This window comes from Ixodes scapularis, unplaced genomic scaffold, assembly GCF_016920785.2.
Source record: "Ixodes scapularis isolate PalLabHiFi unplaced genomic scaffold, ASM1692078v2 PGA_scaffold4__175_contigs__length_147842914, whole genome shotgun sequence".
Lineage (NCBI taxonomy): Eukaryota > Metazoa > Arthropoda > Arachnida > Ixodida > Ixodidae > Ixodes > Ixodes scapularis.
Genome location: NW_024609879.1, coordinates 135,003,745 through 135,030,664, shown reverse-complemented (window position 1 = coordinate 135,030,664; position 26,920 = coordinate 135,003,745). Strand labels below are relative to the sequence as shown.

General features: G+C 45.8%; 1 protein-coding gene across 1 annotated transcript in view; it reads right to left on the bottom strand.

Annotated features, from left to right (window-relative positions):
- The window catches only part of LOC115311453 (snake venom metalloproteinase H3-like), a 64,837-nt gene that overhangs the window by 10,312 nt on the left and 27,605 nt on the right, over window positions 1-26,920 (bottom strand). The window contains exons 7-11 of the mRNA XM_040218960.2: window positions 22,137-22,208; window positions 13,658-13,794; window positions 12,768-12,826; window positions 6,493-6,604; window positions 5,713-5,871 (exon numbers count right to left, since the gene is read on the bottom strand). Coding sequence (XP_040074894.2) covers window positions 5,713-5,871; window positions 6,493-6,604; window positions 12,768-12,826; window positions 13,658-13,794; window positions 22,137-22,208 — 539 coding nt within the window. The remainder of the gene's footprint in view (window positions 1-5,712; window positions 5,872-6,492; window positions 6,605-12,767; window positions 12,827-13,657; window positions 13,795-22,136; window positions 22,209-26,920) is intronic.

The following is a 26,920-nucleotide window of genomic DNA, read 5'->3' as shown; positions in this document are numbered from 1 at the left end:
GATTGTGTTAAATGGTTCGTCAGCGAGAATAAAGCAATTACTCTATGGCGTATTAGTCGCCGCCACTTTCAAAAAAAAGAAAGACTGATGCACCTCCGATTCTGCCGCCCTTCCCGAACAAAAACTGATGCACCACCGATTTCCCCTAAAGCAACGCGTACCGGCCAGAAAAACAAAACAAAAATAAACGCTGTATAGGGATTGAAAGGGCATTCTGAATATCCGCAGTACATCCTTTACCAAAAAGAAGTTCACAACAATTAGGCATGCAGAAGCAGAACTAGCTATTAAAGGATTTCTGTGAAAACACAAGCCGCTTTATATTCGGCTAACAGAATTTCGCTAACGCATAAATGTAAGTGTGTGTAAGTACTTCCTTGTTAGCATGGAAAAATAAAAGTAACTGCAAAAGTAAATCGCTAATTTTTTATGGTAATTAGTAATTTACTGAATTACTTTCTATTTGAGTAATTCCTACTCTACTCAAATTACTTTTGAGGCTAAAACTCAGTAACTTAACTTCATTACTTTCTTGGGTTGCTTGTACATCTGTGCTGCCAGCCCGCCACCACATATGAAAGAACAAAACAGACAAATAAATGTAAAGAATATACACAGTACAGAAAGTATGTAAAAAGGAAAGAAACGAAAGGAGAAAACATGTATCACAATGTGACGAGGATGCCAGCTGCATCCCATGCATTCTGGCAAGCTCTCGTGACTCTGCCCCGTTTGTCGGAAGTGGGCTGCGCACACTGAGCGTAATTGTCAGTTGTCAGTCAATTTTTCAACTAACTCGTTACATCAATGGAGAGGTCAAATGAAAATTACGTTATCCAGAATGCACCCTATCATTTGTCACTTGCGCAGTGAACTACGTAAATTACTGGTCGATCTTCTATTCTTGAGGCAGAAAATATTGAAGAGAATCACACTCGCAAAAGCTCAGAAAGGCACAGTTACCGTGTAGCCTACTCCAGACCTCGCCGTAACCGCTGGTTGTACTACACTGTGCGATAGTAACCGCGCGACTGCGCGGCGTCCATTTGCGATCCATGGCCCCGTCGCGTTCGTGCGCGTGCGCAGACATTTTCCAAATTTTCGCCGAATCTTTGCCCAACTTTCCTTCAAAACATCGGCATGTGCGGAACTTTGCCGAATCTGAAGTTCGGCAGGTTCGGTCCATCACTAAGTTTTACGGCGTGTGTGTGTGTAGGCGTTGTAGAAGAGTGTGTGTGTGGGGGGGGGGGGGGGGGGGGAAGGGGGGAGGGGCGGGCCAATTGCGTATGCACACCGGGCGCTTTGGTCACTGGCTCCTTTTACGGCGCAGGCGATAGACCCCCTAGCAACGACGCTCACGCCAGATTGGTTGCTCGGCAACGCGCGGCAACTTAAATTTCGGATTCGGACGGCGCGTGTATCCCTCGAAGCGCGTTAACCCACCCCCCCCGCCTGCGTTCACGCCGCTTCGCGGCGACAGTGTGCGGCTGCTAATTAAAAATTTATTAACCCACTTAGCCCCCCCCCCCCCCCCCCCCCCCCCCGGTACACGCCGCTTTTCCTGCGTCCAGTCGGCAACCCAAGCCCCGCTGTTCCCCATGCACTTCCGTAAATAGAATCCCATACGACTTAGTTCAGCGATGTTTCGTTAACAACATTCGTTTCTTTCAGTGCTAATCGTAAAAAAGAAATGTCGTAAATATCGCCAAATGCCTTGACAAAACAAAATGTTCAAGAAAAAAAAATAACACAAGTAAGCCCCACCATAAATAGAACCCGGGTCTGATACGTATAAGGCAGACATCTTACCACTAAGATACGCTACCTCTTCGGAAACTCGCATTGTATCCGCTGCCTATGTTGACGGCGGCACCGCATATCTCCACGAGCCAGGCAATCCGGCGTGAGCGCCGTTGCTAGGGTTTGTATCGCCTGCGCGCTAAAAAAAATACCCCCGCAGGTCGGGGGGCGGTGCCCTCGGTATTCCTTGGGCGCCGCCGGCCAGTATTTGCCCTGCCCAGTGGCGGCCGTTTCAGGGGGGGGGGGGGGGGGGGGAGCAAAACACATGCCTTGCCCCCCCCCCCCCCCCTCTGAGAACTGGGGGGGGGAGGGGCAAGAACCCCCCTTGCCCCCCGGTTGGTACGCCCATGTCACGTGGTTCTTGGACGGTGATCACGTGGTTTTGTTGACGATGGCCGGCAGAGGTCTGTGGTGGTGTGGGGTTCTACAAAGTGCTTGTGCATTCGATGGTGCGAGGATTACAACGGACGGGACGACATTCGTTTGCGATCGCAACAGGAAAAGCCGTTGTGTGAAGTATTTATTCCCAGTGCTTTCACGAGATCGTTCATCTCACGGCGGTGAACCCTCTAAGCCTAACCGACGACGAAACAGCTCGCAGAGCTCGGTGCTGTTTTACCGGGTTTTGTGGTGGATTCAAGAAATTTGTGAGTTTTGGTAAAAGTGCGTTCAAAGGTTTGTGTTGTAAAATAAAGGGAGAGCAGAATATAATGCACTGTGATTTGTGTCACATTGCGATGCTTGCACGATATTTTGCCGTGAGAAAAATGCGGTTTATTAACCATTTTATATTTGCCTGCTCTGTCGTACGCATGACCGCTATCGCAGCGCGTTCACTGTCGAAAACGCGATGAGGTGACAACTGTTTCCAAGCGTTGGCTTTCGTTCCGTTCTGCAAAAATCAATTCGCATACTGCTGTTTTCTTCTTTTTTTACATGCCAATGCGTAAAACAATTTACGTCACAACCGTTATTTCATCACGTTGCGAACGTAAATTTTGCTCAATCGTCCACCGTACGCTGTAAGATCGTGTTGTTCTTAATCCATTACCAATATCAAGAAATTTTACTTCGGTGACTGCATGGTCTGAGAATCTCGGAGCGCTCTGAAGCCGGCAGTCATGATCGGCTGAAAAGGATCCCGAGTAGCCCTGGCGGCGAAGAGGGGGCGCTCTGCTGAATCGGGGTCAGAGGAGAGAGGCGACCACCCGAATTCACCATTAGCAAGGCCAAGGATACACACAAAACGTTCTGTGGCTTGGACAAGGCATTTGGGATGGACTATTTATTCTGGTCGTTTGTTGTTCACGATGGTCGAAGGTCGCTGTTCGACCTTGCTTAACGGAAGAGCAAGAGGGTCATTCTAAGGGTGTTTGTATTCCGGGTCACGTGAACAGTATGGTTTTTCACCTTGTAGAATGTTTTTTTTAAGTACAGTGGTTAGTCGTCGGTGGGCACGACCATTCCTTATATATTCGTCTATTTCTTAAATTGATCATATTGAGAACAAATAGAAAACTTACATAAAACAAATATACTGAACTTTAACGTCATAGCTTTCTAACCTAACAGGAAGGACAACACCTATTTACACCGGCCATGAAGATAATTAGAGAAACGGAACACAATGAGATGTTATATTTACACTCCAGGAACTCACCATATTTACCACGAAGAAGCAAGCACCAGTTCTACCTGCATTTTTTCGAAAAGTGGAAGGCTATGATAAATATAATTACTATGGTGAAGAGTGCTTATTCTGAGAACCATTCAAGGAGTCAAAGATTGGCGCTACTCAATGATTTTTTTAAGTAAGATACAAAAAAGGGCCAAAGCATTTTGAGCGCTATTCGTATCTCACAGTGTAGGTACAGTATCCTATCCTGCTCTATAAAAGAGGTCTGAAAAATGCACGCTCCTGTACAAGTGGGATACACTACAGACCTCTTCCCACTTCGACGACCATTAGAATTAAAATCCCAACCACGGACACAACACAGGCGGACATTTTCATTTGCAGTCTCTTGTTCACCAATTTGTTCCGCTAATAGTCGTCGTGACTCGTGAATTCGCAGGAAGAGAAGTTTGATGCCACCTGCTACGTCGTTGAACCGAGAGTTCCGGTCACTGTTTACGTACTGAACTTTGCACATGTCTGTGAGTTCCCTTCCCCGCCCAACACGAATGCAGTCAATCACTGCCAACAATAGAAGGAACCCTGCAAATGACGAAGCTTAGAGAAACATAATGTCTGAAGAATGACATGTGCGAAGCGACAATGAGTACGTGAAGTATCATGCTCATTGTTTCCGCGCAAGTCACTTTGTTTTTGTATGAAAGAATTCAGCACTTCTTCATTCGCCGGAATCATTCTTTGTTCGCCTTCATTGGCTGTCTCCCTCTCCTGCAAGCAAGTAAACTCACTGACGTTTTGTTTTTTTTTTTTTTTTTTTGAGTGTACGCGTTTCTGAAAATGTTCAATCAGCCTAGGAAAAGGCTTAGAAGATAACGCCGATCAGTGCGGAACCTCCAGTACCAGAAGCATGAAGAAGTCTTTCGTGTGCCTATTACACGGAAAGAACAAACTTAAAACAGCCGTAAAGTCGATTGGGAAAGATGGTGGTGGAGGGGGAGAACGAGATAAAAAAAAAAAGGCCTTGTGAACGGGAAGATTTACTGCACCCCACTGCCTTCCATGAATTAGCTAGAGGACTAAGAGTAGGGGTCTCATACCGATTTGAGTGTGGGGGCCAGAGAGCCCACCCCCCGCAATGTCGAGCGCCAACATAAAGTGGGGAAGGGAGGGGTTAATATATTCTAGGACAAAACAAAACAAAAAGTAATGGTGTTCCACGTTTCAAAGTAGCCGAGCCTTTCAGCGACACCCAAAGCTTTCCTAAAGAATGGATATCGTGCTATTTGCTTTTTGTAAAACGGCCGTTTTGCCAGTGCCGTCTTCAACTTCGATTTCTCCGTGCAATTTCTTTGAGTTCGCCCTAGCGTGATTAAAAGATTGAATTACTATACCCATCCCGACAAAGCGCTGGAATGTTTCGTTAGAACTGGAAACCAAATATAGAATTGCTATTCTGCCGCTAAATTGATTCGGAAAATTTATCCTAGTCGAATATATCTCGAAAGAAAATCTTTTCATAGGGTTCTTTTTGGTATCCTGGTGCTTTGTATAGCAGAATTACAATAAAATAGTTGTGTCTTCATGGTATGTAAGATGAAACAATTTTCGAGCTAAAAGAAAACAGTTTAGTGCTAGCTAGGTAAGTTAAAATGTGTAAGAGCACAGCTACTACAGTGGCTTAAAGGGGGTAGTGTAACGAACGAAACCGGAGAAGCGGCACAGCGTTGGAAGACGGCCGCGGGTGGCGCTGGCGCTTGCAGCACCGTCGTTCCGGCTACGGCTCCGGCTTGGCCGCTTGGTCAGCTTGGCTCCGGCCAGCTCCGGCCGATTCGCAGTTGTCGACTACACTGTCGTCTGCTAGTTTCACATTTTTTATTCACCTTCAGATACAAATCATGTCGTTGGCACTTCACTGGAAACAAATAATTGTTTTTGAGGTATTTATCTTGGTTATGAAGCGTGTTAGGGTGCCTCTATCTGCCGGCCGATTGAGGCACCCAACGGAACTGCGGCTCGAAGCGCCACCTACATCGTCTTCCAAGGAGCGGCTGTTTCCGATGCATGGTGGAGGCTACGCGATAACCGCGCTACCCCACTTAAGTCACTGTACAGCTACGTTTCCAGTGAAAATGAATGGATGACTAGAGGTCATTGGTTACGGCACATGCAGCGCTCGAGGCATAAGAACGGGAGCTCGCAACCACAGGACACTTGCAAGCCCCGTCCCAGAGAGTCCCGGGTCACGTGTTTGAGACTCCTGTGCCAGATGAACGTACCTCACAAATGTGTACAGCTGCACGGCGCTGCAGTAGGAAAACTTGTATTTACTTTTGTAGTCAGCAAAAGGGCTCATGATATATCTTTCTTCGGCGGGGCAGTTAGGGACTCCGGGACCGGGTTTCGGTGGTGGCGACCCATCGTGAGACATTCCCAGTCTGGCCACGTGCCGTGTGACGTTCGACAGGGAAACACGCATATTATGGAGATTAGTGAAATAATTTGCAAGTTAATTTCTGCGCACACGTCAGGATATAACTGAAGAAAAGCATATGAAGCGGAAAACCTAGCACTTCTAAGAATTTGTATATGTTGAAAAAGTGTAAGTGCAAACACATAATTATATTTTTACTACCGTTGCTCTACAGGAGATTACCATATGTAATTTTTAAAACAAATTTACTCAGTGTGAAAGACTGTTATTAAATGTCTCTATCGCTTGTTCAGCAGGCGCAATTTTTTTAATCGGCAAACAAAAATTAATTTCTCGATTAATGATGTGAATTTATCAATGATAGAATTGCATTTATTTCTCGGTAATTTAAGCCTAATAACAAATCACGCAATATCTCATGAATATATCTGGGTTCCGTAAACCCAGCTTATTCCCAGGTGCAGCCGTGTTGCACCAGACAATTTTACAAGTGTTACAAAAAACAAAACAAAAACGCCGTCAAGATTTACTTAAGATTAATTAGCGCGAAAACTGAGAAAACATTCTTAATCTTTCTAAATGTACTTTAGCTTTCGTGTAGCTTAGTCGTTTTAAAGTCACTCACAGGTGTCCGCATTCGTGGGCAAAGGTGGTGACTCCGTCGAACGTCTTTGCCACGTCTTCAACGAGAGCTCCTCTTGTCCACAAACCGCACGCACCTCCAGGATTTGCCAGCCCTGAGCAAAATTCAAGCCCAGCTCATACGGGCATTCATATTATGGAGTGCGACGCACGTGCGGTTTCTTTTTTACGGTTAAATGAAGGCTCAGGCGAAATTTTGTTAAACGGTCATTCAATTGCCCCAGAATTGACTGAATACATCGACAGATGTGGCCGAGCGGGTGGTAATCCAATTAATAAGCTAGAGTATCGGGGACATGTGTTTCGTTTTATGTTAATTTGGCAAAGATAACACACAGACAACCTTTCGTGCCGGAGTCAGGCTGAAAACAGGTATCGTTTGTTAAAGCTAAAACGAAATAAAAGAAGAATTCCTCGGGTGCGGGGAGCTCAGGTTACGCGCGAAGCGAGGAATGGATGTTTATCTCGGGCTTCACGTGAACGGTGGCTCTCGGTCGCTTTGGAATTCGGAGCTCGCGAGCGTCGGCGACTCCATAACATCGCTTTTCCTAAGGGATTTTCGAAGAAGTGCCTAAACGGTATGGTTCTTTTGCACCTCAGCCGTGTCGGGTATGTTTATGGGAGGTGTCGGCACACGTTTCCTTGGGCCTCGTGGTTGCTTCGGGGAACTCTTCGATGCATTGTTTGTCTTTTTGATCGGGGAAAGGAATTAAATGCGTGCGATTTCTTCGGATCGCTTGACCCTAGGACTTCAACCAGTAAGATATCGTGGCGTATGGGCCTTGCTCAGAACAACTCCACTTCGCTTTAGGTCAGTGACCCAAACTCACTCTTACAGAGCCGAGTGTATCTAGTTGACGCACTCCGTATCGCCGGTCGAAGTATTGCTTTTGTCGGTTCCTACTTTCTTGCTCATAATGACGCAGTTCTTTTGTGGTCGAGTAGCTTTGGTTTCAGGAACTGAGTGGCGATCGGTGCGGTTGTACGCATCCTTCTCCCCATGAGAAGTTTTGTCGGAAGTGTTCCGAAGCCGACATGATCCCGAATGGTAGGCGATTAAAACGAAATCATCTAAACGAAGTAATGAATATTGACAGGAGCCGTGACGTCTCTTTTAAAGGAATCTGCCACAACCCGAAGCTCGCGTCCAGCTTTGAGAAGATCTTGGCTCCTGCTAGCCTTCCAAGCGTGTGCTCCGCTGTAGGGATGGGGTGATATTCGCGTTGGATGTGTTTGTTTAGTTGTGTGAAATCAACAGAAACGCGAATTTTTCCAGACGGTTTGTGGACGATCACCGTCGGTGCGCACCATTCAGTAGGTTCTTCTACTGGAGAGATGAGACCCTGTGCTGCATGTTTTTTAGCTCTTTCTGCGTTTCACGATACAGCGAAATCGGTACCCTTCTCGCTAATGGGAGAGCAAACGGCGTCGCGTTAGGTTCCAGCTGGAGAACGTGAGCGCCTTCGAGAGATCCCAGTCCTTGAAACAGATGAAATAATTCTTTCTTTCGTTCGCAAGCTTTTGTTCGCAGTCATGCAAAAGTTTAGGGCAAAGCCGAAACTTTGCGATAGCTGGCTTTCCCAAGAGAGGTTTGGGAATTCCCTTCATAGTGTAAACTTCTTCCAGTGCTTGTTGCCCAAGGCAGTTGAGCTTCTTCCAAGCTGATCCCATGACTTTGAGGGGTCTTCCGTCTGGACCATGAAGTCGGCATTAGGGCTCGGAGAGCTTGTGGCACTTTGCGAAAACATTTTGAAAGATGGCAGCTGGTAATGCCGTTTCATCTGCTCGGGGAACAACACAAGTTTTGTCGACAAATATTTCGATGTCCCATTTTGCTGTTTGAGGAGAAACTGCAGCTTCTACGAATCCTTGTTTGTGTACGAGGGTGTTCACAGTAGTTGAAGATTTCCAGACTGTTCCAAAATATCCTTTTTTTCGGACACCTGTTGCAGCCTGCGTTCTTCGCCGGATACAGGCTCCTCGGGTGAGCTTCTCGACCACACCACCGGCTCGGTTTGCCTTTTGGTTTGGGTGCCGCGGTTTTCTTAGTTGGAGTTCGAACATTTGAACGTTCAGCTCCTCGCTGAGCAGGTTCAACTGCTGTCCCAGTTTTGGCTGCTATACGGTCAACGTTGGCATCCTTTTCTTTTGTCGAACGGAATTCCATATGTTGCTTCTTAATCATTTCCAATTGTCACATAGCAACGATGGCCTTCTGTAGGTCCAGATCAGGATTCAATTGAAGTTATTCCAAAGTCCTGCTGTCCCGAAGACCAACTATCAGCCTGTCGCGGATAAATTCTTCCTTCAGTGGTCCATAGTTGCACGTAGTGGCTAGTCCAAGGAGAGCAGCGACCTACTCCTCGACAGTCCGTCTCCAGTTGCAATCTCATGTTGTACATGGCTCTCTCGTTCACCACATTTCGGCGGAAAATGAAGTAACGTACGAAGTTCTTCATCATCCTGTCGAAGTCTTGAACCTCGGCCTCGGACAGCTTGAAGGTCTGTAAGACGTCTTCAGCTTGTGGTCCCATGATGTAAATGAGAACGTCGACTTAATGGTTAAGATGCCAGTCCTGATGCACTGCGGAAGCGCTTGAATCTCTTCTTCCACGCCGAACATTCGTTCGGTGTTGTAAAACTGAAGGCTTCGGGTGGCGAGACGCGAAAAGTTGCCGTTACCGATTGTTGCGTAGCGCCGTTGCTGGCAGAAGTTGAGGGCTTGTTCATTGTTCCTTCGTTTGAAGTCGATCCTGCGTTTTACTAATTATTAGTAGACTCGGGGAGCGATCCCAATTCTGACACCATGTTTTGTTTTATGTTATTTTGGCGAAGAGAACACACAGACAACCTTTCGTTCCGGAGTCAGGTTGAAGACTGAGGTCTCGTTTATTAAAGAAATAAAAGAAAGACGCTTTGGGTACGGGGCGCTCAGGTTACGGGCGAAGCGGGGAATGGATGTTCATCTCAAGCTCCGCAGGAATGGTGGTTCTTGATCGCTCTGGACTTTGGAATTCGCGAGCGTCGGCGACCCCATAACAACATCTTGTGTTCAAGAGTTTTGGTTTCACTTCTTTTTACTCTTAGTTATAAAGCTATTGTCCTTCATTCAAATATTTTCTACGGTGTTGTGCTCTCAAAACCTGCCCACTCTGTACTCTCCCAGCGGCTGTCCTGGACTACGTTTTCATCTACCGGCGTAGAGCGGAAACAATCACTACGCTACATCCTACTCTTCTGCTCGACAGTCGTAAACCAGGAACATAAAAGCTGCACATTTTGCAGCTTTTTCCCCTGTCTCCGTCACCCAAATGTACAAATGGGAGTAAATAAATGAATTGAATTGAATTGAATATATGTGGGATTGAAATGAACGCGTGTTATGTATGCTTTAAAGTAAGGTTTGGAGTGGAAGAATTTATATGTTTTTTCCTTTGAACTAGTTGTGGTGTTGGGGTTTGTCAGGATTACCTGGATTGAGGATGACTGCAGTGGCCTTCATCGTACATCCTTTATTCCGCCATTATCGACACACCAACGTTTCCAACCATGTATAGTGGTATCGGCTAAATACAGAGTACTACATAATTGAACTTGTTATTGAGAAATGATAATTTTAATGTTTAAATGAGTTGTCCAACTACTGTTTCTATTCTTAATCTTTTATTTTCTTTCACCACATTTTTCTTTCCATAAATTAATGGCTAGAGGGGGGTATTGTTTTCAGCAGTTTCGGTTTCACTTCTTTTGCGTTAAATCTATCATCATTCGTGCTTTCTTTATCGCCTTCATTTACGCCACCTGGTCTATTAAGCTAGTTGACTTTTGAGCTTTGATTTGAATAGTCGTTCTTTAATCACCTCCCCCGAACCGCAGACTCAACAGGACATAATGCCAACGTCGCACGAAGATTGATAATCTTTCTTCTGATGGTTTTAAAATGTAGGGGCGCAATAGACCGATCTCGCCAAACGTTCGGCGCATGCGTGACGCCGCCATAACTTTAGTTCGCAGGAGCCAGGCAGCAGTGCATAAGACGCCTCGTGCTGCCTCATGCTCCACACGCGCAGAGTTCCAGCGAGGTTGTCGCACGTACCCCTAGTGAAAAATACACCAGCTCGAGGGCTGGTGTGACTTGATGTTACACCAGACTTTTTCACAGATGTGATTTGGGACATTTTCTGGTGTGACACCAGAAACCTGGTGTTCTGTTGTGACACCAGAAATCTGATGTGTGGGTATGACACCAAAAATCTGGTGTTCTGATGTTACACCAGAAATCTGGTGTTCTGGCGGGACATCAGGTTTTGTTATAATATGACACCAGACCACCTGTTGACTGGGTGTTGCTTTACTCACAAAAAAAGCGTACAATGATAAGTTTGACAACAACGCTGCCGCCATAATTACTTTATTCAAAAAAGCAAAAAAGCACAACAGTAAAGCTTCTGAAGCTTTACTGTTGTAGGGAGTTGGCCGTGATCAACTGGAGTTTGTCCGGAGTTACTGCCCTGCGTCGAAGAACCGGACGCCCCGTCGTTCCGAAATTCTTGGCCTTTCAGCTTGCGGTTGACTCGTGTCTTAGTTACGCTGATCCGTTCCGCGTACCCCTCCGCACCAGAAATTTCCTCTTCTAGGGCATCATATTCGACAGATAGCTCGATTTCCTTGTCCAGCTCTTTCAGGGAAGCCTCCTTAAGTAGAAGAATATCAAATATTTCTTCCAGCTCACCGATGTCGGTTGGATCCGTGGCCAGCAGACGCCAATCTCGTTGATGATCTTTGTTGTTGCGGCTCGCAGGGTAATCCTCTTTCGCTTCAGGCGGTCGACGCCCTCCTCGCTCGTAGTAGGCATTTCGTCCCCAAAAACTGTAATAATTACTAGCTTCCTTTGTTGCTTTGCTACCAAACCAAGCTCGTCGGAAGTAAGGAAAGCGCACCAACACATCTTTTCGGCTTCGACTGACAAAGAAGACTTCTTTACTTTCTCAAACTTAAACAAGAATACCGGCGGAAAGGGCAAGAGAAACCCTTGAAGAGGCGAGCCGGCGAGCGCCCCAAGCTGCTCAAGGCCGCCCGGGAAAGTGCTCGGGACGAGGGGGACACTTCTTGAGCACAAAGGAGCCCGCCGCGGGGTCTCCGGCGACCACCAAGACGGGAGGAAACAAGGCACCCCGTCGGGGGACGGAGCGGCACACAAACTAATAGAAAACACGCGCGCGGACCGGGGGGAGAAGTCAACAAAAACACAACTCTGGTGTCACATCAAACTGCGTGTTGTGCACACCAGGCTGCCTGGTCGGCGCATGAGTCCTTGTGGTGTGACACCAGACTCTCTTGGTGTACCCATCAGGCTGATGTGCGGGTGCACCAGCATTTCTGGTGGGCACACCAGGCTGGTGTGCTCGATACATCAGCATCGCTGGTGGGCACACCAGATATTCTGGTGTCACATCAGGATTCTCTGATGTCACAACAGGATTGCCTGGTGTATTTTTCATTAGGGGTGCAGAAAGACTAAAGCTCCCTCGATGCATTGCGGCAGCGGTGGCGTAGTCAAACTGGCTGGTGAGATCGGTCTATTTGACACCTAAGGAATATTTCCTGCATCCAGGCAGTTGACCATTCTAGGGGCCCGAAAGCTAGTCAAGCTGCGAGCTGCAGCTTTTCTTCTACCCCCCCCCCCAATCATAATCGATGGATAATAATAATAATAATAATAATAATACATTTATTGTATGGAGCACAGCACTGTTTGCGTGACGGGCGCATCAATGCCAAAACAAGGCTTGTGGGATGCTGCCCTAAAATTAAGACTTTAAACATTGCTACCCGGTATACAAAAAGGAAATAAGACAGATTGACATACACACGTCCTTAGAATGTCCCAAAGTCAAAGTCAGCAGTTGGGTGCATGCAACGCACAGAATCACACCTCCAAATACTGATGCAAGTACATAGATAACATTTAAAAGAACTTGATATAAAAAATAACGATAATCCCGAAGACCACAGTGTCGCGCCTTATGAATAAAAGAAAAAAGAAAAAAAATAGTCGGGCGAAAAACGAAATTGCAGTACAATTTCGAAAAACGAAATATCAGTATAATAGTAATTATAATAATTACTATTATAATAATAATAGTAATTAATATTATTATTATTTTACCTTTTTCATTTGTATATTTATGTGAGAAAAAGTTGAGTTTGTGAGATTAAAAATGACATTCATAGAAAAAAAAACTTAACAAGACTCACCACTGGTGCCTTGGCCGTAAACAGTGCCTGTATGGATATTCACATAGGCTATATCCATTCTATGGAAAAAAAAATAATAAAAGAAGTGTCTACGAGTTGCGATGCAAAATATCCGGAAGACGTTTTACTGTTTTAGGAATAGTAAAGAGAAATACAAAAGCCGGCCTTTGATAGAAAAATTGTAAAGTTTTATATGCGACCTTTAGAAAAAATGGTCGACCAAGTGCCGAGGATGTTTTATTAAGAAAACCGATAAATCGAGTGATTGTTTTTCTTCACTACGTGTCGGTTTGCGTATACCGTGGAAGCGCATAATGTTTAAGATAAATTTGTCGGAAATAAGAGAATGCATAAAGGTGTCTCGAAGGCGATGCCACCTTTAGAGTTGGTCTGGCAAGTAATCAACCGCAATCTTAAAGGCTTCAGGATATTTCCGGCTGGTCTTATTGAAGCTTGAGAAAAGGAAAGGCTCGTCTGTAGGTTTTTTTCATAACATTTCAAGACACTTTCAGTCATACGCTACCTACACCAGAAGTGTGCGATTTATCTTAAGAATCAATAATAAAACTCCCCTATAGCAAATGTTATTTCAATATTCTGCGAATTGAACATGACCCTATTTTAATTTAAGGGCACTTAATTATTTTTGAGGGTTGATTGTGTGCTCAATAATAAGTGCTTTATATACACTTAAAAGAAAAGAGTATGCTGTCTAGTTTGTCCTAGGAAATAGGACAATCCTCGCATGATTTTTATTTTGGACTAAATATGGATTTGCTGTAGTAGACGTTTTATCACATAGTATATAGTACCGGTGATATATTTTTCACAAATCATTATTCACCAAACTTCGCACTGCTTTTTTTTTTCTTTCGTGTTACTGTACATACCCAGTCAACAGTACTGCCATGTCGTCGCTTATAGTTTCATCGATCTCTTTCACGTAATTGCTGAAGTTCCACAGCGTTTCACCCATCATTATAGTTGGATGTGCCTCGGATCTCACAATAAAAGGCTCCATATTATCCTGCAAAAGATATGTACGTATGCTTAGAAAGAAAGTCATAAAATGAAAGTTCTTGCTGATTTTACATCGCTGGAAGCAGCAATGATTGAACGTACAGTCAGTGCGTAGGCGAGCTGGTGGAAGTTTTTCTCTATAAAACGCAACAAATAATGCAGCAGATTCGGAAATAGCAATGGCGCAATGTCGTTGACTAAGACGCTCCTGACTTACAGCGCCCTGAGTCCCTTAAGCTGTCAGTCATTATATACTCAATGAGATAAAAAAAAAAAAAACACACTGGCATCATACTTGCCATGGTCAGTAAAGGTCTCAAAGGAAAAAAAGGAGCATTATTTGCCGCCCAGACTGTATGATCACTAGAACGTGACATCGATTTGCTCTCTCTCTCGTTGGCTCAAGTGAAACATCTACATTCCCACGGCACTTGGCGACCCAACCACTGCGATCTACGCATCGCAACCGGCGAATGGTATGTAATAATATTGCTTATTAGCTTGTTTCCCATCGTATGGTCACTCAGATAGTAAAAGAGGCATGTCGTGGCGAGTCCCGTGAATCTAATTGCCGCTTCGCAACCCATGAAACTCCGGAATTGGCCATAAGAATGCCGAATGACGCCTGACGTTACAAGAAGCTGTCGGCAATGATAATATGATGGTGACGTTCGAGGGAAAATCTTGTGTAGCACAGCTTGACACATTTCCTTGATTGGATATAATGCACAGAAAAAGCGATAGAGCGAGGAAAGAAAACACTCAAGAGAAAGTGGAAATGAGCTATGTATAAGCCGCGTCTGTCACAAAAGTTTGGCAGATGTTCCACACAACAATCATTTTCACCTTTAGTCATGACAGAGAGTAGGGATACATACTGTAAAAACGTTTGTGCGTCTTCTTTCACGCACAACCCTCGGAGAGCCAATCACCGCAACTTACGGCGGCAGCTCAGCGAATGGCAATGCCGAAACATATGTTTTGACTAGAAAACGCAGTTTGAGTTGTGACATTAAGCAATGCAAAGCGTCACGCTTGCATTGCTTAATGTCACAACTCAGAATGCGTTTTTTAGTATAAACATATGTTTCGGCATTGTCATTCGCTGAGCTGCCTCCATAAGTTGCGGTGATTGGCTCGACGAGTGTTGTGCGGGAAAGCAAACGCACAGGCTTTTTTAGAGTGATGCATGCAAAGCTGAAGAAAACTAGCTCTTTCCAGAGTTGCGTCGGCATTGTTATCTTTTTTAAACTTTCTTTGTTGGGTTCGGCGTTTTGGAGGGAGCATTGGCGGGGGCATCGCGGCCGAGGTGGGACAGCTTCCCCGCGCGGTCGTTAAGAAACGTCTCGGGTTTCGGGATGCGGTGCGGGGAGAACCCGCGCTTGGAGCTGCGTGCGGCTTTTAACCGAGTGTGCCTGTATATAAAAGGTTTCGCCGCTTAGTGTAAAATTGTCCCTTTTTGCCCGAGGTAATAATTTAGCTGTTGGCGCCATCCAGACTGGGAAAAATGCAGGGGACGACTCTGAAAGGAATTTGGATTTGGCGGTCGGAGCGCCAGGCTAACAGCTCGGCGACCATTAAACAACAGCGTACCACGTGGGAGTAGTGTAATTTGAAGGGATTGGTCGGCCCTTGAGGGGAAAGGAGGCTCCTACGAGCCTACAAAAAGAGTGCCGAGAGGATGCTCTGGGATTGGCTTCGATTCGATATTGGAAGACTTGGAACAAAGTATGGGATTTAATTTTGGGGCTTTAACTCACTGCTAAGTTGAGTTGTTTTGTTTCATAATAAACGTGGCCACACTGGCCATTGTAAAGTCAACCAACGTCGCAATGTATTCAACGGGATCAAACAACTTTTACTTTTTTTTTTTATTCAACTTCCCGAGGGCTTTCATCGGGCGAGCACTATCATTGGTCGTCACCACCCGGACCAGGACGCCCACCTCCACTCGAGGTCGAAGGGAAGTTGACTACGGTCACAGACTGGTCACATAAAAACAAACACACATACAAAATGCGCACAATTTCGGTGTTTTATTTGGGTAGTCAGAGATGGTATTTACGCAAAGAAATATGACGAACACAATGACATTGTTGTCTTGTCATTGATTTATGAACACCATTAACTCGTAGCGTCGGCCATGCCGTGGTGAAACAAAGCTTAATACTAATGATCATACGTTAAAAAAAGTAATAATTTTGCATCGACTTTCAGATCTTTGCACGTACAACGCGCAAGCAAAAAGGGTTTGCCTATTTTCTCCACCGTATGCTCCGCCCACAATAAAATCTCATGGTCTCATGGAGTGTACGGGAGCAGAACATGCTTAGACATTGCTTATTCAGTTGTACGAGTATGCGCTTGGGGGGATTTCTATCTTAGAAATCGCGGTAGCGGTGCCGCATTCTGCTCCTTAACCTTATATTGGCGACCTAAATTTTACACTGCTGTGTTGAGGTGAGCGTGTTTCTATACGCCTCGCAAGTGGACTCATTTTCGTCTTCTGCGCATGAGAAAGGAAGTAGCGGTGACGTCAGAACGCCGAGCCCTGATTGGCTGATCGCGACCCCCCTATCTGAGCGTCGTCTGCTCCTTTGCAACGTCGTCTGCCCAGGTCTTTACGAGCGAGCTCGACTTCGCCTTTCAGAGAGGGCAGACGAAATAACTCGAGCGGTACGTTGTTTTTGTCTAACAACTAGCAGACGCGCATCAAGGAGAAAAGTGAAAGGACTCACTGGCGAGGTGTCCCGAGGCGCCGAGGTTTGTTTGCTAAAAACCGAGTGTGGAGGGTGGTTAGTGTCCGCAAGTTCCCTCCCAAATACTTTTCCCCTCCTTTCGTGCGCGGCGAGACCCCTCATTCTTTAATGGCGTCGGCGGGTTGGCGCACTTAACGTCGTCTGCTTTACGTCTGCTAGTCAAAGCGGTGGCTGCTTTACCTTTCCTGCGTCTGTCGGAGATTCACCGCTTTTTGACCGGCGAGAGTCACCGTTGCCTCGGGAAACAAGGAGATAACAAGAGGAAGAAATTGACCTCTTAATCTAAAATTGAGGTCAGCGATTAAAATATAATACGGGAAGGGTTCACAAGGGTCGCGCGGGCATATTCCATTCAGCACGCCAGCCGGTCGTGCGCCGAGTCGCGGAGTGCCTGCTAGGCCTAACTGCCCAGCTCGTTTGGTCGCGTTCGGTGGAATCGTGGCCGTTGGAGCTTTTCCCGGGTGTTTGTGGATCCAGATTTCTTGTTCGTCGTGGTCTGTTTCAAGTACTTCTTAATTTTTTCTTGCTGCTTGAAGTCGGGACGCGTGAGAAGCGCACGTAGAAAAATAAACGTCCGTGGGTCGTCGCGACCGCGACGCTGTCGGCCATGCTGATTTGATCGTAAGTGGTAAGACAGCTTCGGAGCTGTCGTAGGATTTCGTCGTAACCTGCGAAAAACTTACGAAAATTTCCTTTCGTGAATACGAATTTGTTCTTAAGTTATGTCTTACGCACATTTTTGGCGTAAGATCGTTTCGTGAATCTGGCCTCTGTACTTTCAAAAGTCGCAGGAAAGGTAAGACAGACGCAGACGACGTTGCGAGCAGACGACGTTGCAAAGGAGCAGACGACGCTCAATAGGGGGTCGCGATCAGCCAATCAGGGCTCGGCGTTTTGACGTCACCGCTACCCCCTGCGCAAGAAGCAGACGAACTTGCCCTCCGCATAGTGTAAAAGCCTATGAAAGAATTACACACAGAAGGACAGAACGATGGCAGCGCATCTTTCGGCTTACAGTACAAGTATTTTAAGTTCTGGAGGAAGCTTCACGGTTTAGGACTGTCTATTCGGTGTTTTAAATCAGAATTAACGCGGTTACTTAAAAGCAATTTAGATTAAGCCGTTTAAAAAAAGAAAAAAATCAACGTATCAGTGCAAGCCGAAGAGCACTGCACGCTGACTTGAGATCGGGAGCTGATCTCCTATTTTTGAAGGAATTTGCCCCAAAGACCTTTAAAATGCCCGTAAAACACGGATTTTGCTCCGTGTCAAATGTGGACTTCGTTTTGGCGGCTTTCGCTTCAGTCAGTGGGAAATGCACCAGTAGAATTAATTTTTTGTCAACCTGGCCTCGAGTTCATATTGCGAGGATGCAGTAGAAGGCATTTATCAAAGGGTTAGTGAAACCCTGTTTCTTGATCCAACAAGCGAACATGAAGTGTTTCGGGTATTTATGGGCCTAAAAAACAGCAAAACGTGTGATATTGACGACCTTCAAATAAAACCAATTAAATTTGTTCTTGATATAATTACACCATGCCTTGTACATATTTTTAATCTGTGTTTATCGTGCGGAAAATTCCCGCAAAAAATGAAGCTTGCAAAAGTGTCCGTGATATATAAGGGTGGAGATAAGAATGTTCTGTCAAATTATAGACCCATATCTGTTCTGCCTGTTTTTTCAAAGGGACTCGAAAAAATCATTTTTTGTCGTCTGAATAGTTTTTTGTGCAAACACTCTGTAATCACAGAATCTCAGTTTGGCTTTAGAAAAGGAAGATCTACCGAATCTGCGCTTCTTTTGCAAAAAGAAATCATATTACAAAATATAGAAAGCAAACTCTTGACACTTGGCATCTTCATTGATTTTAGTAAAGCCTTCGACTGTCTCAATCATGGCATACTCATTGACAAACTAAGTAGGTATGGTATACGCGGTCCATCACTTTCACTTCTGTATTCTTACTTATATGAACGTAGGCAATCTGTAATCATCGATGGTCACTTCTCATCACTGTTGCAGATTAAGTATGGCGTGCCACAAGGTAGCATTTTGGGTCCGTTGCTCTTTAATATTTATATCAATGATCTTGTGAATATTTCCGAAAATGTCAAATTTGTCTTGTATGCCGACGACACCAGTCTGTTCCTCAGTGACGCGGATGCGGATAACCTAATAACCAAAGGAAATTTAATTTTGTCTAGATTTTTTTTGTGGTCGCGAATAAATGGCCTATATATTAATGATACAAAAACAAAGGCAATTTTATTTAAACCGTCCAATAAACAGGTAAATATAAATGAAACTCTCCATTTTCAATCCACGCCGATTGAATTAGTGAAAGAACATAAAACATTAGGTATTATATTTTCAGAAAACTTACAGTGGGATAAACACATAAACCAGGTCGTCAGCAAATTATGCAAAATTGTAGGTGTGCTTGCACGTTGTCGAGCCATTCTCCCCGAAAGAATAAAACTACAAATATATCATGCATTATTTAAATCCCAAATATCCTATTGCCATCTCGTTTGGGGCACGACCACAAGGACAAATCTGAACAGAATATTATTACTACAAAAAAAAGTTTTGCGCTTTGTTGGAAACGTTCATTTCTTAGCCCACACAGAGGCTCTATTTTCACAATACAAAATTATAAATATACATCGTTTTTATGAGTACCTTTTGACTCGATCATTTCTTTTTTCTTCCCCTGAATCTATTAATTTTCTGAAACAGACATCGGGATTAATCAAAAACATACCCACCATTTGCACCCGCTACTCCGAGGAATGGAAAGTGTTTCCGTTTCGCACGAACTACAGTTACCAGTCTTTAAAACATAATCTACCCTCATTGCTAAACAAATATTGCGTAGATGACGTGGACATCTACAATATAAACCCTAAGTCATTGTACTTACTTTTTGTATAGAGCTGTTTTCGTTAACCTGTGAAACCTAGGTCTCTTTTATATATGTATTTTACGTATTGCTGTAATCTCTGCAGTTATTTTTGTATCGCCATAGCTGTCTGCCAAGTGCACGGGGCCCGGACCCCGTCAAGTCAACATTTGTTGACTTTTTGTCCGTGGCTCCGGCGTCTGTAACCCATACGGATGCAAAAATAAAAATTATTATTATTATTATTATTATTAAATATCAGTCTAGGATACAAATGCTTCTAGATAAAAAAAAAGTGCTATAATGTGTGCAATTGTCCAAAGGTGGCACTCTCTAGCATTAGACAGCTGACATTCGAGATCAGCTTAATTGTACTGGATTTCTGGTCGAAAAGACCATCATAATATCCTTGTAATTCATCGGACATTCTACGTGGTCTGTAAGACTTTCTCCATCACTGTCAGACATTCCTAATGGCCCGTCAGACTTCCTAGACTGTCGACTCGAACACCTTGACGGTTCGTCAGGTCTTATTTGCGTGACATTTCGAGATACCAAGACGTCACGTCATGAGACCCTCACGTCGCGTGGCGTCAAAATGCCTAGTCACAACATGGTGTCATGTGGAGTCACGTGGCGCCATGCAGGATGAAACATCGTGATGCCAGGACGCGTGATACCACTACGTCACGTGACGGGTATCATTATTCACGTGACCGGGTCACGTGAGACCATAGCGTCAAGCGACAACCTTACGTCACGGGACATCCCGTACAGTTTGAGTGGGTGTAGTGGGAGTCCAGCAGTACCGTGTAGCAGCGTGCAGCGCATCAACGATCGCGGCAGCTCATTTGCAGGGAACCAAAAGGAACCAGAAATCGTTTTAGCCTGATAAACTCTCCACAACCTTCTGTTATTTCTTCTTTCTCTCGTAGAACCTATAGGCACGCGGCTGCATGATCCACCAAAAGAATGGCGCTACTGCGGAAGCACGCGGTTAACGTAGCTTTGTTTCGTAGAGGTGCACGACGTAATAACCGAAATCTGACTAGACCAAACACAATTGAGCGAGATGACACTGTCTTGCACTCTCCAGGCAAGGTGAACGTCACTATGCTTCGTTTCAGTATAAGCCGAAACGCAGCCGACACTACGAGCTAACGAGACCAATGAAGCAACGTGGAAAGGGCAAATCACTGGGTATTTCCCTTTTATGATTGTTTCAGCGATGATGGAACGCGTATGCAAGAACGCCTCACGAACACCATGATGGGGCACTCTTGACGATGTCTGATTGGTTCCATCAGCTCGTAGCGTCGGCATCGTTTCGATTTAAGGTGAAACCAAGTATAACAGTGCCTCTCGTTTCTCCGTAGCTCGTCTCCCGAGGACGGTTCTCAGTCGCGGACGACGTAGCGTTTTTCTTCGAGAAATTACCGCTGAATTTAAGGACAGAAATACATTTTAAAAAAAAACAACACTGGCAAGGAAATTAGATGAACAAAAGATGTACCAGATTTTTTTTCCCCAATCCAAAAACACCTTTTCAAAGTACGCCCCATTTTGGTCGCGTCATCCTATTCAAAAAGTCCCCTCTCCTCCTCGCTGTCTCCGATTGGAACAGCCTACGCAGCGATGTTGTGTCGATCACCTCAGCCCAGACGTTTACCAACGCCTTAACACATAAATGAATAACAATGTAAGTAGTTTTTGCTTACCTAGTTTTCTGCAAGCATTTTTTTTAATGTTAATATATGTTGCGCCAACGTCATCTTTTTGTCACTAACTGCACTACCTTTGTCTTTAATGCCCCCCCCCCCCCTCATGTAATGCCCGAAAGGGTTCTTAGGGCAAATAAATAAATAAATAAATAAAGGTTTTCTGCGGCTTGAACATAAATCACGTTTATTCACAACGAGCCCACAATCTTAAACTGATGCACGCATTTAATTTGTTCTTTCTAGCGTTTTTCCATGGTCAGTCGCTCTTTCCGCAGTCTGAACGTGCTACCTACGAAAGAAGCCTTGTGAGTCACGGGATATCTTTGGGTTTTCGAATAATTGGGAAATTCGGTGGCCGTTTTTTTTTCCATCCCCGGCGTTCTCCGTAAGAAAGACGCCACAACCGCTCGTAAGTATGCTAAATTTGCTTCCACCGCTCCGGATTTCGTGCTAGCTTGCTTGCGAGAGAGCTAAGGTATGGTCAGGAGCGTGTCCCCTACTGGTGCGTTAAACGTCCTACACATCAAAAATGGTCCCCAAGTGGAAAAAAATGATGTCACACAAGCAGGAGTGTAATGCTGTCGGACGTGGCGATCCTGGCAATCGGTCGTAGAAATGGTGGTGGAAACCAGGAGCGAACGCGAGTATCGCTGTCGTCGCGGCGTCCCAAATTCTGGCAGCCAAAGCTTCCGTGGACTGCCACACTAGAGAGCAACCTGCAGCAGGGCCAGGTGTCTTTCATATTCACCAGCGCTGCTGAAACACCGCCAGGATCGCGACCGGCGGCAGCATGCCACTTGTATGACGTCACAAGGCGGAAATCGAGGGACCACTTTGTTGGACGCGATGTGCACGCAAGTCGGAGACGCATACTCCAAGCACCAGAGTTAAGAACTACGGAAACGAGCAACGAAAACTTCCCAACTTAGCGTCTACGGACACAGATTTCGAGGCTGTTATACTCACGTGGAAAGTTGTGATCTTGGTCACGACGATTTGCACGTCCACGTATAATAGTGTCCGAAATTTTAAATTTACCTATAAAATAGAACATCCGATATTAGAGAGGATGAAACCGATTTACTTGGAGCATAAAGCAATTTTTCACTCTCTTTTAGGTGCATCTCCTCCAGAAAGTGATGCTAGCGGGGTCCAGAAAATGGGTAGACTTCTTTAATGCTGCATAAGTCAAGGAATAGAACTGGGGGGAAAAAAAAGGGGGGGGGGGGCGGTTCTATGGGTCGCAGTTTTGAAGAAAAAAAGCGCAGAGAGTAAAACGGGCTTCCGAGGGTGCTTGTGTGAGTGTTTTTTCGTAGATTTTTATCTACGTGTTTTTTCTCATGCCATATCATAGGTTGTTTTGTCCGCCTCCAATGACTTTCCTTTTCTTAGCAGATCTTTATCGCAAAGCGTCTTTTCTTTCTAAGTGAAGTGAAAATTTGGACCCTTTAGCCTTCTTATCTATAGCCGCTGTGAGCTTAAGGAACGCTGGACGTGGCAAGACCCGAGCGGCTTATTTATCGCTCCGCAACCATTAAGATTTTGGCATCAGCTGATAAGTGCGCGGAAGAACGAATCATAGACAGGAACCGTGATCAGAATAAGCCCCGCCCTGCGTTTGATTAGTTACAGATGACTATGGGAGGTGTTGTCACTGCATGCGCGGGCAAAGGAGAGCAAAATCGGAGGATAAAAATCGAACATCAAACCGTTTCATGCTAAAAGTAATAATTTTCCAAGAAGAGGGCGGGGGATGGGGCGGGGGGAGGACGGGGCGATAGGGGGGGGGGGGGGGGGGGGCAGAAGAAGGTCTGCCAAGACGAATGCTATAACTTTTAAAATGTTTTTCGGAGTTCATTGTTTTTTGAAACCTACCCAGTTCCGCTTAGGGTTGTATAGATAGACCTATACTACTAGCTGTCATACAATGGGTCCTAGACTCGTCAAACACGAAGTCCGGGCCCAATTTACGGAGGAAAGCAATCGGGCTGTCGCGATGATGATGCTGCACTTTCGCTGCTAAAGTTCAATCGGCGAGATCCGCGAACTTTTGTCGCGTCGGACGAGTCTAAAACTATAGTCCTACAGCCTGTGCTTTAGGGAAACATGCTGTGCCGCTGGGAAACGAGATGCAGTCGCGCACGGCTGGCAAACGTCCGAGACAGAACAGTGGTGCTGCAAAAGCGCGCTTTAGGAAGGTTTTTTGTCTACCGGCACCCCACCTCCTGGTAATCATACGTGCTGTCGGCGTGTGTTCATGCGCCACGTGATTACTTTTTTGCCGGCCCGGAGATCGCTGAGGTCTGCTGTAAAGCGTGAAACACATGTGAGCAGGAATCGCGTCGCGTTGCGTCGCCAAACGGCGTAACCATAGGAACGCTATGACGCGTGGCCCCAACGCCGTGCCGACCCGTCACAGCGTCAGTGACGGTTGCTATGGTTACGTTGCCTGGTGCCTCGATGCGGCGTACGTTTTGCTCGCATGTCTTTCAGCCTTCATATCAGACGGTTAGTGCCCATTATACGCACGCAAGTACATTTTGGTAATGAACTTTTTAATTACTACATTCTAAGGTGTCACGTCAATTATATATGTTCTAGCGTCATCCCAAACCGCTAGATCTACACTCTAAGAAAAAATGGAGGAAAAAAGTAGCAACGGCGCGCCTTCCTCCCTTCTACCGACGCGCCCCCAAGCGGACACGAGAAAAGGGGAGGAACAAAACGTTTTTCTCCTTCTCCAGGCAGACGGGTGAAAGCTTTCGCCCTCCCGACTCATCGTCTTTCGGTTTCGTTTTTCGAGCAGGTAGCGCACGTTGTTTAATTAATAGCTGTTGAGTTGATTGAGCTTCAGCAGCAGCGAAGGCCGCCTGTAATTCCGTCTTCTAGTCTAAACCTGCAGAACATTTCGGTTGCATTGACGTTTTTATCACTAATTTTATCAAACGAGCAAACGAAGCCGCTAGAAACAGCGAAGTTCCGGAGCAGTGCCAGCAGCGCCACGTACACTGGGGGATGGCCGTCTCCGGATTGCGTGACTCGCGCGGCACGGAACTACAGCTACTGCAGCACTACAGACTACACTAGCGAAAGCACGCGGAACTGTGTCGACGTTTTCGACGTTATGGAAACCGCAGGAACTGCGTCCAAGACAGGCAGGTTTTGTTGCCGGCTGCCTGGGTGCCTTCCCCCCTGAGTTCGGTTCTGTTTTCCGATGCCGAGTGCAACCGGCGTTCAACGTGGTTCTGTGTTTGTGCGTGTCAGCAACATAGCTGCAACATCGTGATGGCAGTGTTGGGTTGTGAACAGAAGACTGGAATTATCGCCGATGTGACCGTTTGTTCGAGTATCTGTGGTGTAACAAGAAGATGAGATCGTAAACTATTGGGCATTGATGCCGCTGGTCGGGTTGTGATCGGAGGGGGTGGGGTGTCGCAGGTTGACATTCCGCTTTACATTAAAAAGTTCAGTACCACTTGAGGGATTACGTGCAATCGATCAACGTGCGGATAGTCATGTTGGAACGCTGGTCTGAACAGTAGAAGCTCCTATCGTACAGTGGCCAATGTGACTGTCGGAATTGTCTCGTCCCCGAGAGCGATCGCGCTCAGGGGCAAGGACTGAACAGTACGAAATCGTGACGTAAAGTACGTATATTTACAGTGGGTCCATATCACAAGAGCGAATGACATTTTAGCGAACGGCGACATTTGAGCGAATGGTCATTTTAGCGAATAACGGGGGCGCGCGTTAACCCATCCGTCGCGCTGCGCTTTACGCCGCTTCACGGCGACAGTTTGCGGCAACTCATTACAAAAATATGAACTCACTTGGCCCACCCGAAAACGCCGCTTCGCGGCGTCCGACTATTCGCTAAAGTGTCATTCGATGAAACGTGGGCGTTCGCTAAAAGGTCATTCGATCAAGTGAGTGCCTCCCTTAATTATACTACGGTTGCTGGAGAAACTGCCCTCCGTGGCGCGCTGCGATGAGCGCTAGAAGTTTTCGGGCTCGCCACGGCGTAGCTCCGTACACTTAACACCTGCCGCAAGTCGCGGCTTTGACTGCATTTAAGTTGATGGAAAAGCAATTTCTGAGTCCGTGAAGCATCACTTCCAGCTGACTGAATATCCGCTCTACAGAGATTAATTCAAACGGCAATTGCAGCTTTGCGCAAACAGCAGAAATAGAGAAACAAATAGAAATACAGGCTACGACGTGCCGTGTGGGGAAACAAACTCATGGCTTTGAACCGCATTGGAGCGGCTTGATTTTTTGGCTTTCAAATAATTACGGCATGATTGAGCGTTTACTTTTTAATAAGAGATTCAATCCCTGAGCCATTCAAAATACTCTCAAAGGTATGACATTGCTGGGAAAAAATCAACATGCTGGGAATATTTTTTATTGCTTAGGGAGTCACCGGAAAGTTCCGCACGTTCAAAACGACCAGTATAAAAGACGGAAACGCAGAGCACCGGTGTAGTGTTCGGGTTAGTGTGGTGTTCCGTTGTATTGACATTTGTGTGTGCAGTGCGTGTGCTTAATGTATGTTCACCTGATGCTTGTAATAAGTGTAACGGGTGTCATGTGTGTATAGTAGAGGACCCTGAAGGCGCAGTAGTGGCCTGAGAGAAGAAAATTATTTTTTCTAGAACATGAATTGGGCGGTACCTAGCGCCACCTAGCCTAGCTACTTGCAATTACTCTGCTTGACCCCTCCATCTGGTGGCTAGCGATTTAACCTTATTTCACGCTACGCAATAAACAGCGGCTTCGAGTTGGTTCTTTCGAGAGCGGCTTTTGGTTCCGCGGAGTGAGTTTGCCCTTCTCCGTGATGTGCGGTTGACGAAGGAATTGTGACTCGAGGAACACCAAAGGTAAGACGCAAAGTGCGCGAAGTAAGTGGGTATCGGTTGTCTCCGTTTAACATCGCAGTGCTGTCGACGAGAAGACTGAGTAACTGCCTTCGAAACGCAGGTTTCTGAACCCGTGGGGGGAATCTGGCTTCGGAAATAAACACAGTTTGCGGAAAGCTCGTGTTACGCTTTCATTTGCTGCTGCTCTCGTCCCGTACAAGAGACGTGGCGTCCTCGTTAAGCCTTATTGGGCTCGATTTGCTCGATTCGGGGCCGCCATATTGAGATGCAAGCGACGGAGGAACTTTGCTCCCCTGCTTCAGGGACGAAGGTTTCTCCCTTTCTAAAGGAACATAGGTTACAAGACTGTTCCTCCCGTAAGGGAGGACTATCTGTACCCTTTTTTCTAAGAGTGTACTCACTTTACAGAAATATAAGACACACGCAGCATGTTACGGTGATTCGAAAAAATGTGTTTGTGCAAAAAGGTTAAAAATAGGACAAAATGCTGTTGCAGCTTTATGAGGTCCTGGCACTTTGACACGCATTGGCGGGACATTATTTCACCTGAATTTATCTGTATAGGCTCTCTCAAATTTACCGGAATCGAACCTTTCTTAGTGGCTACTACAGCACCAACCAATCTTTTTTTTTCTCTCTCTCTCTTTATTTTCTTTTCTTTTTTTTTTGTCCGGGGGGGGGGGGGGGGAGGCATTTACGTTTTGCGGGAACGATTAAGCGTGCGTTCCGTGCAACTCCCTGCATATCACCAAGGTTCTATCATTTGTGATCGCTGTTTTCTTTTTAGTGTATCGGTCGTGCATGCGGAACGAATAGGAATGACATAGACGGCGCTCTACGTTGCGTTCAGCCTGAGGGTCCTTCGAATTC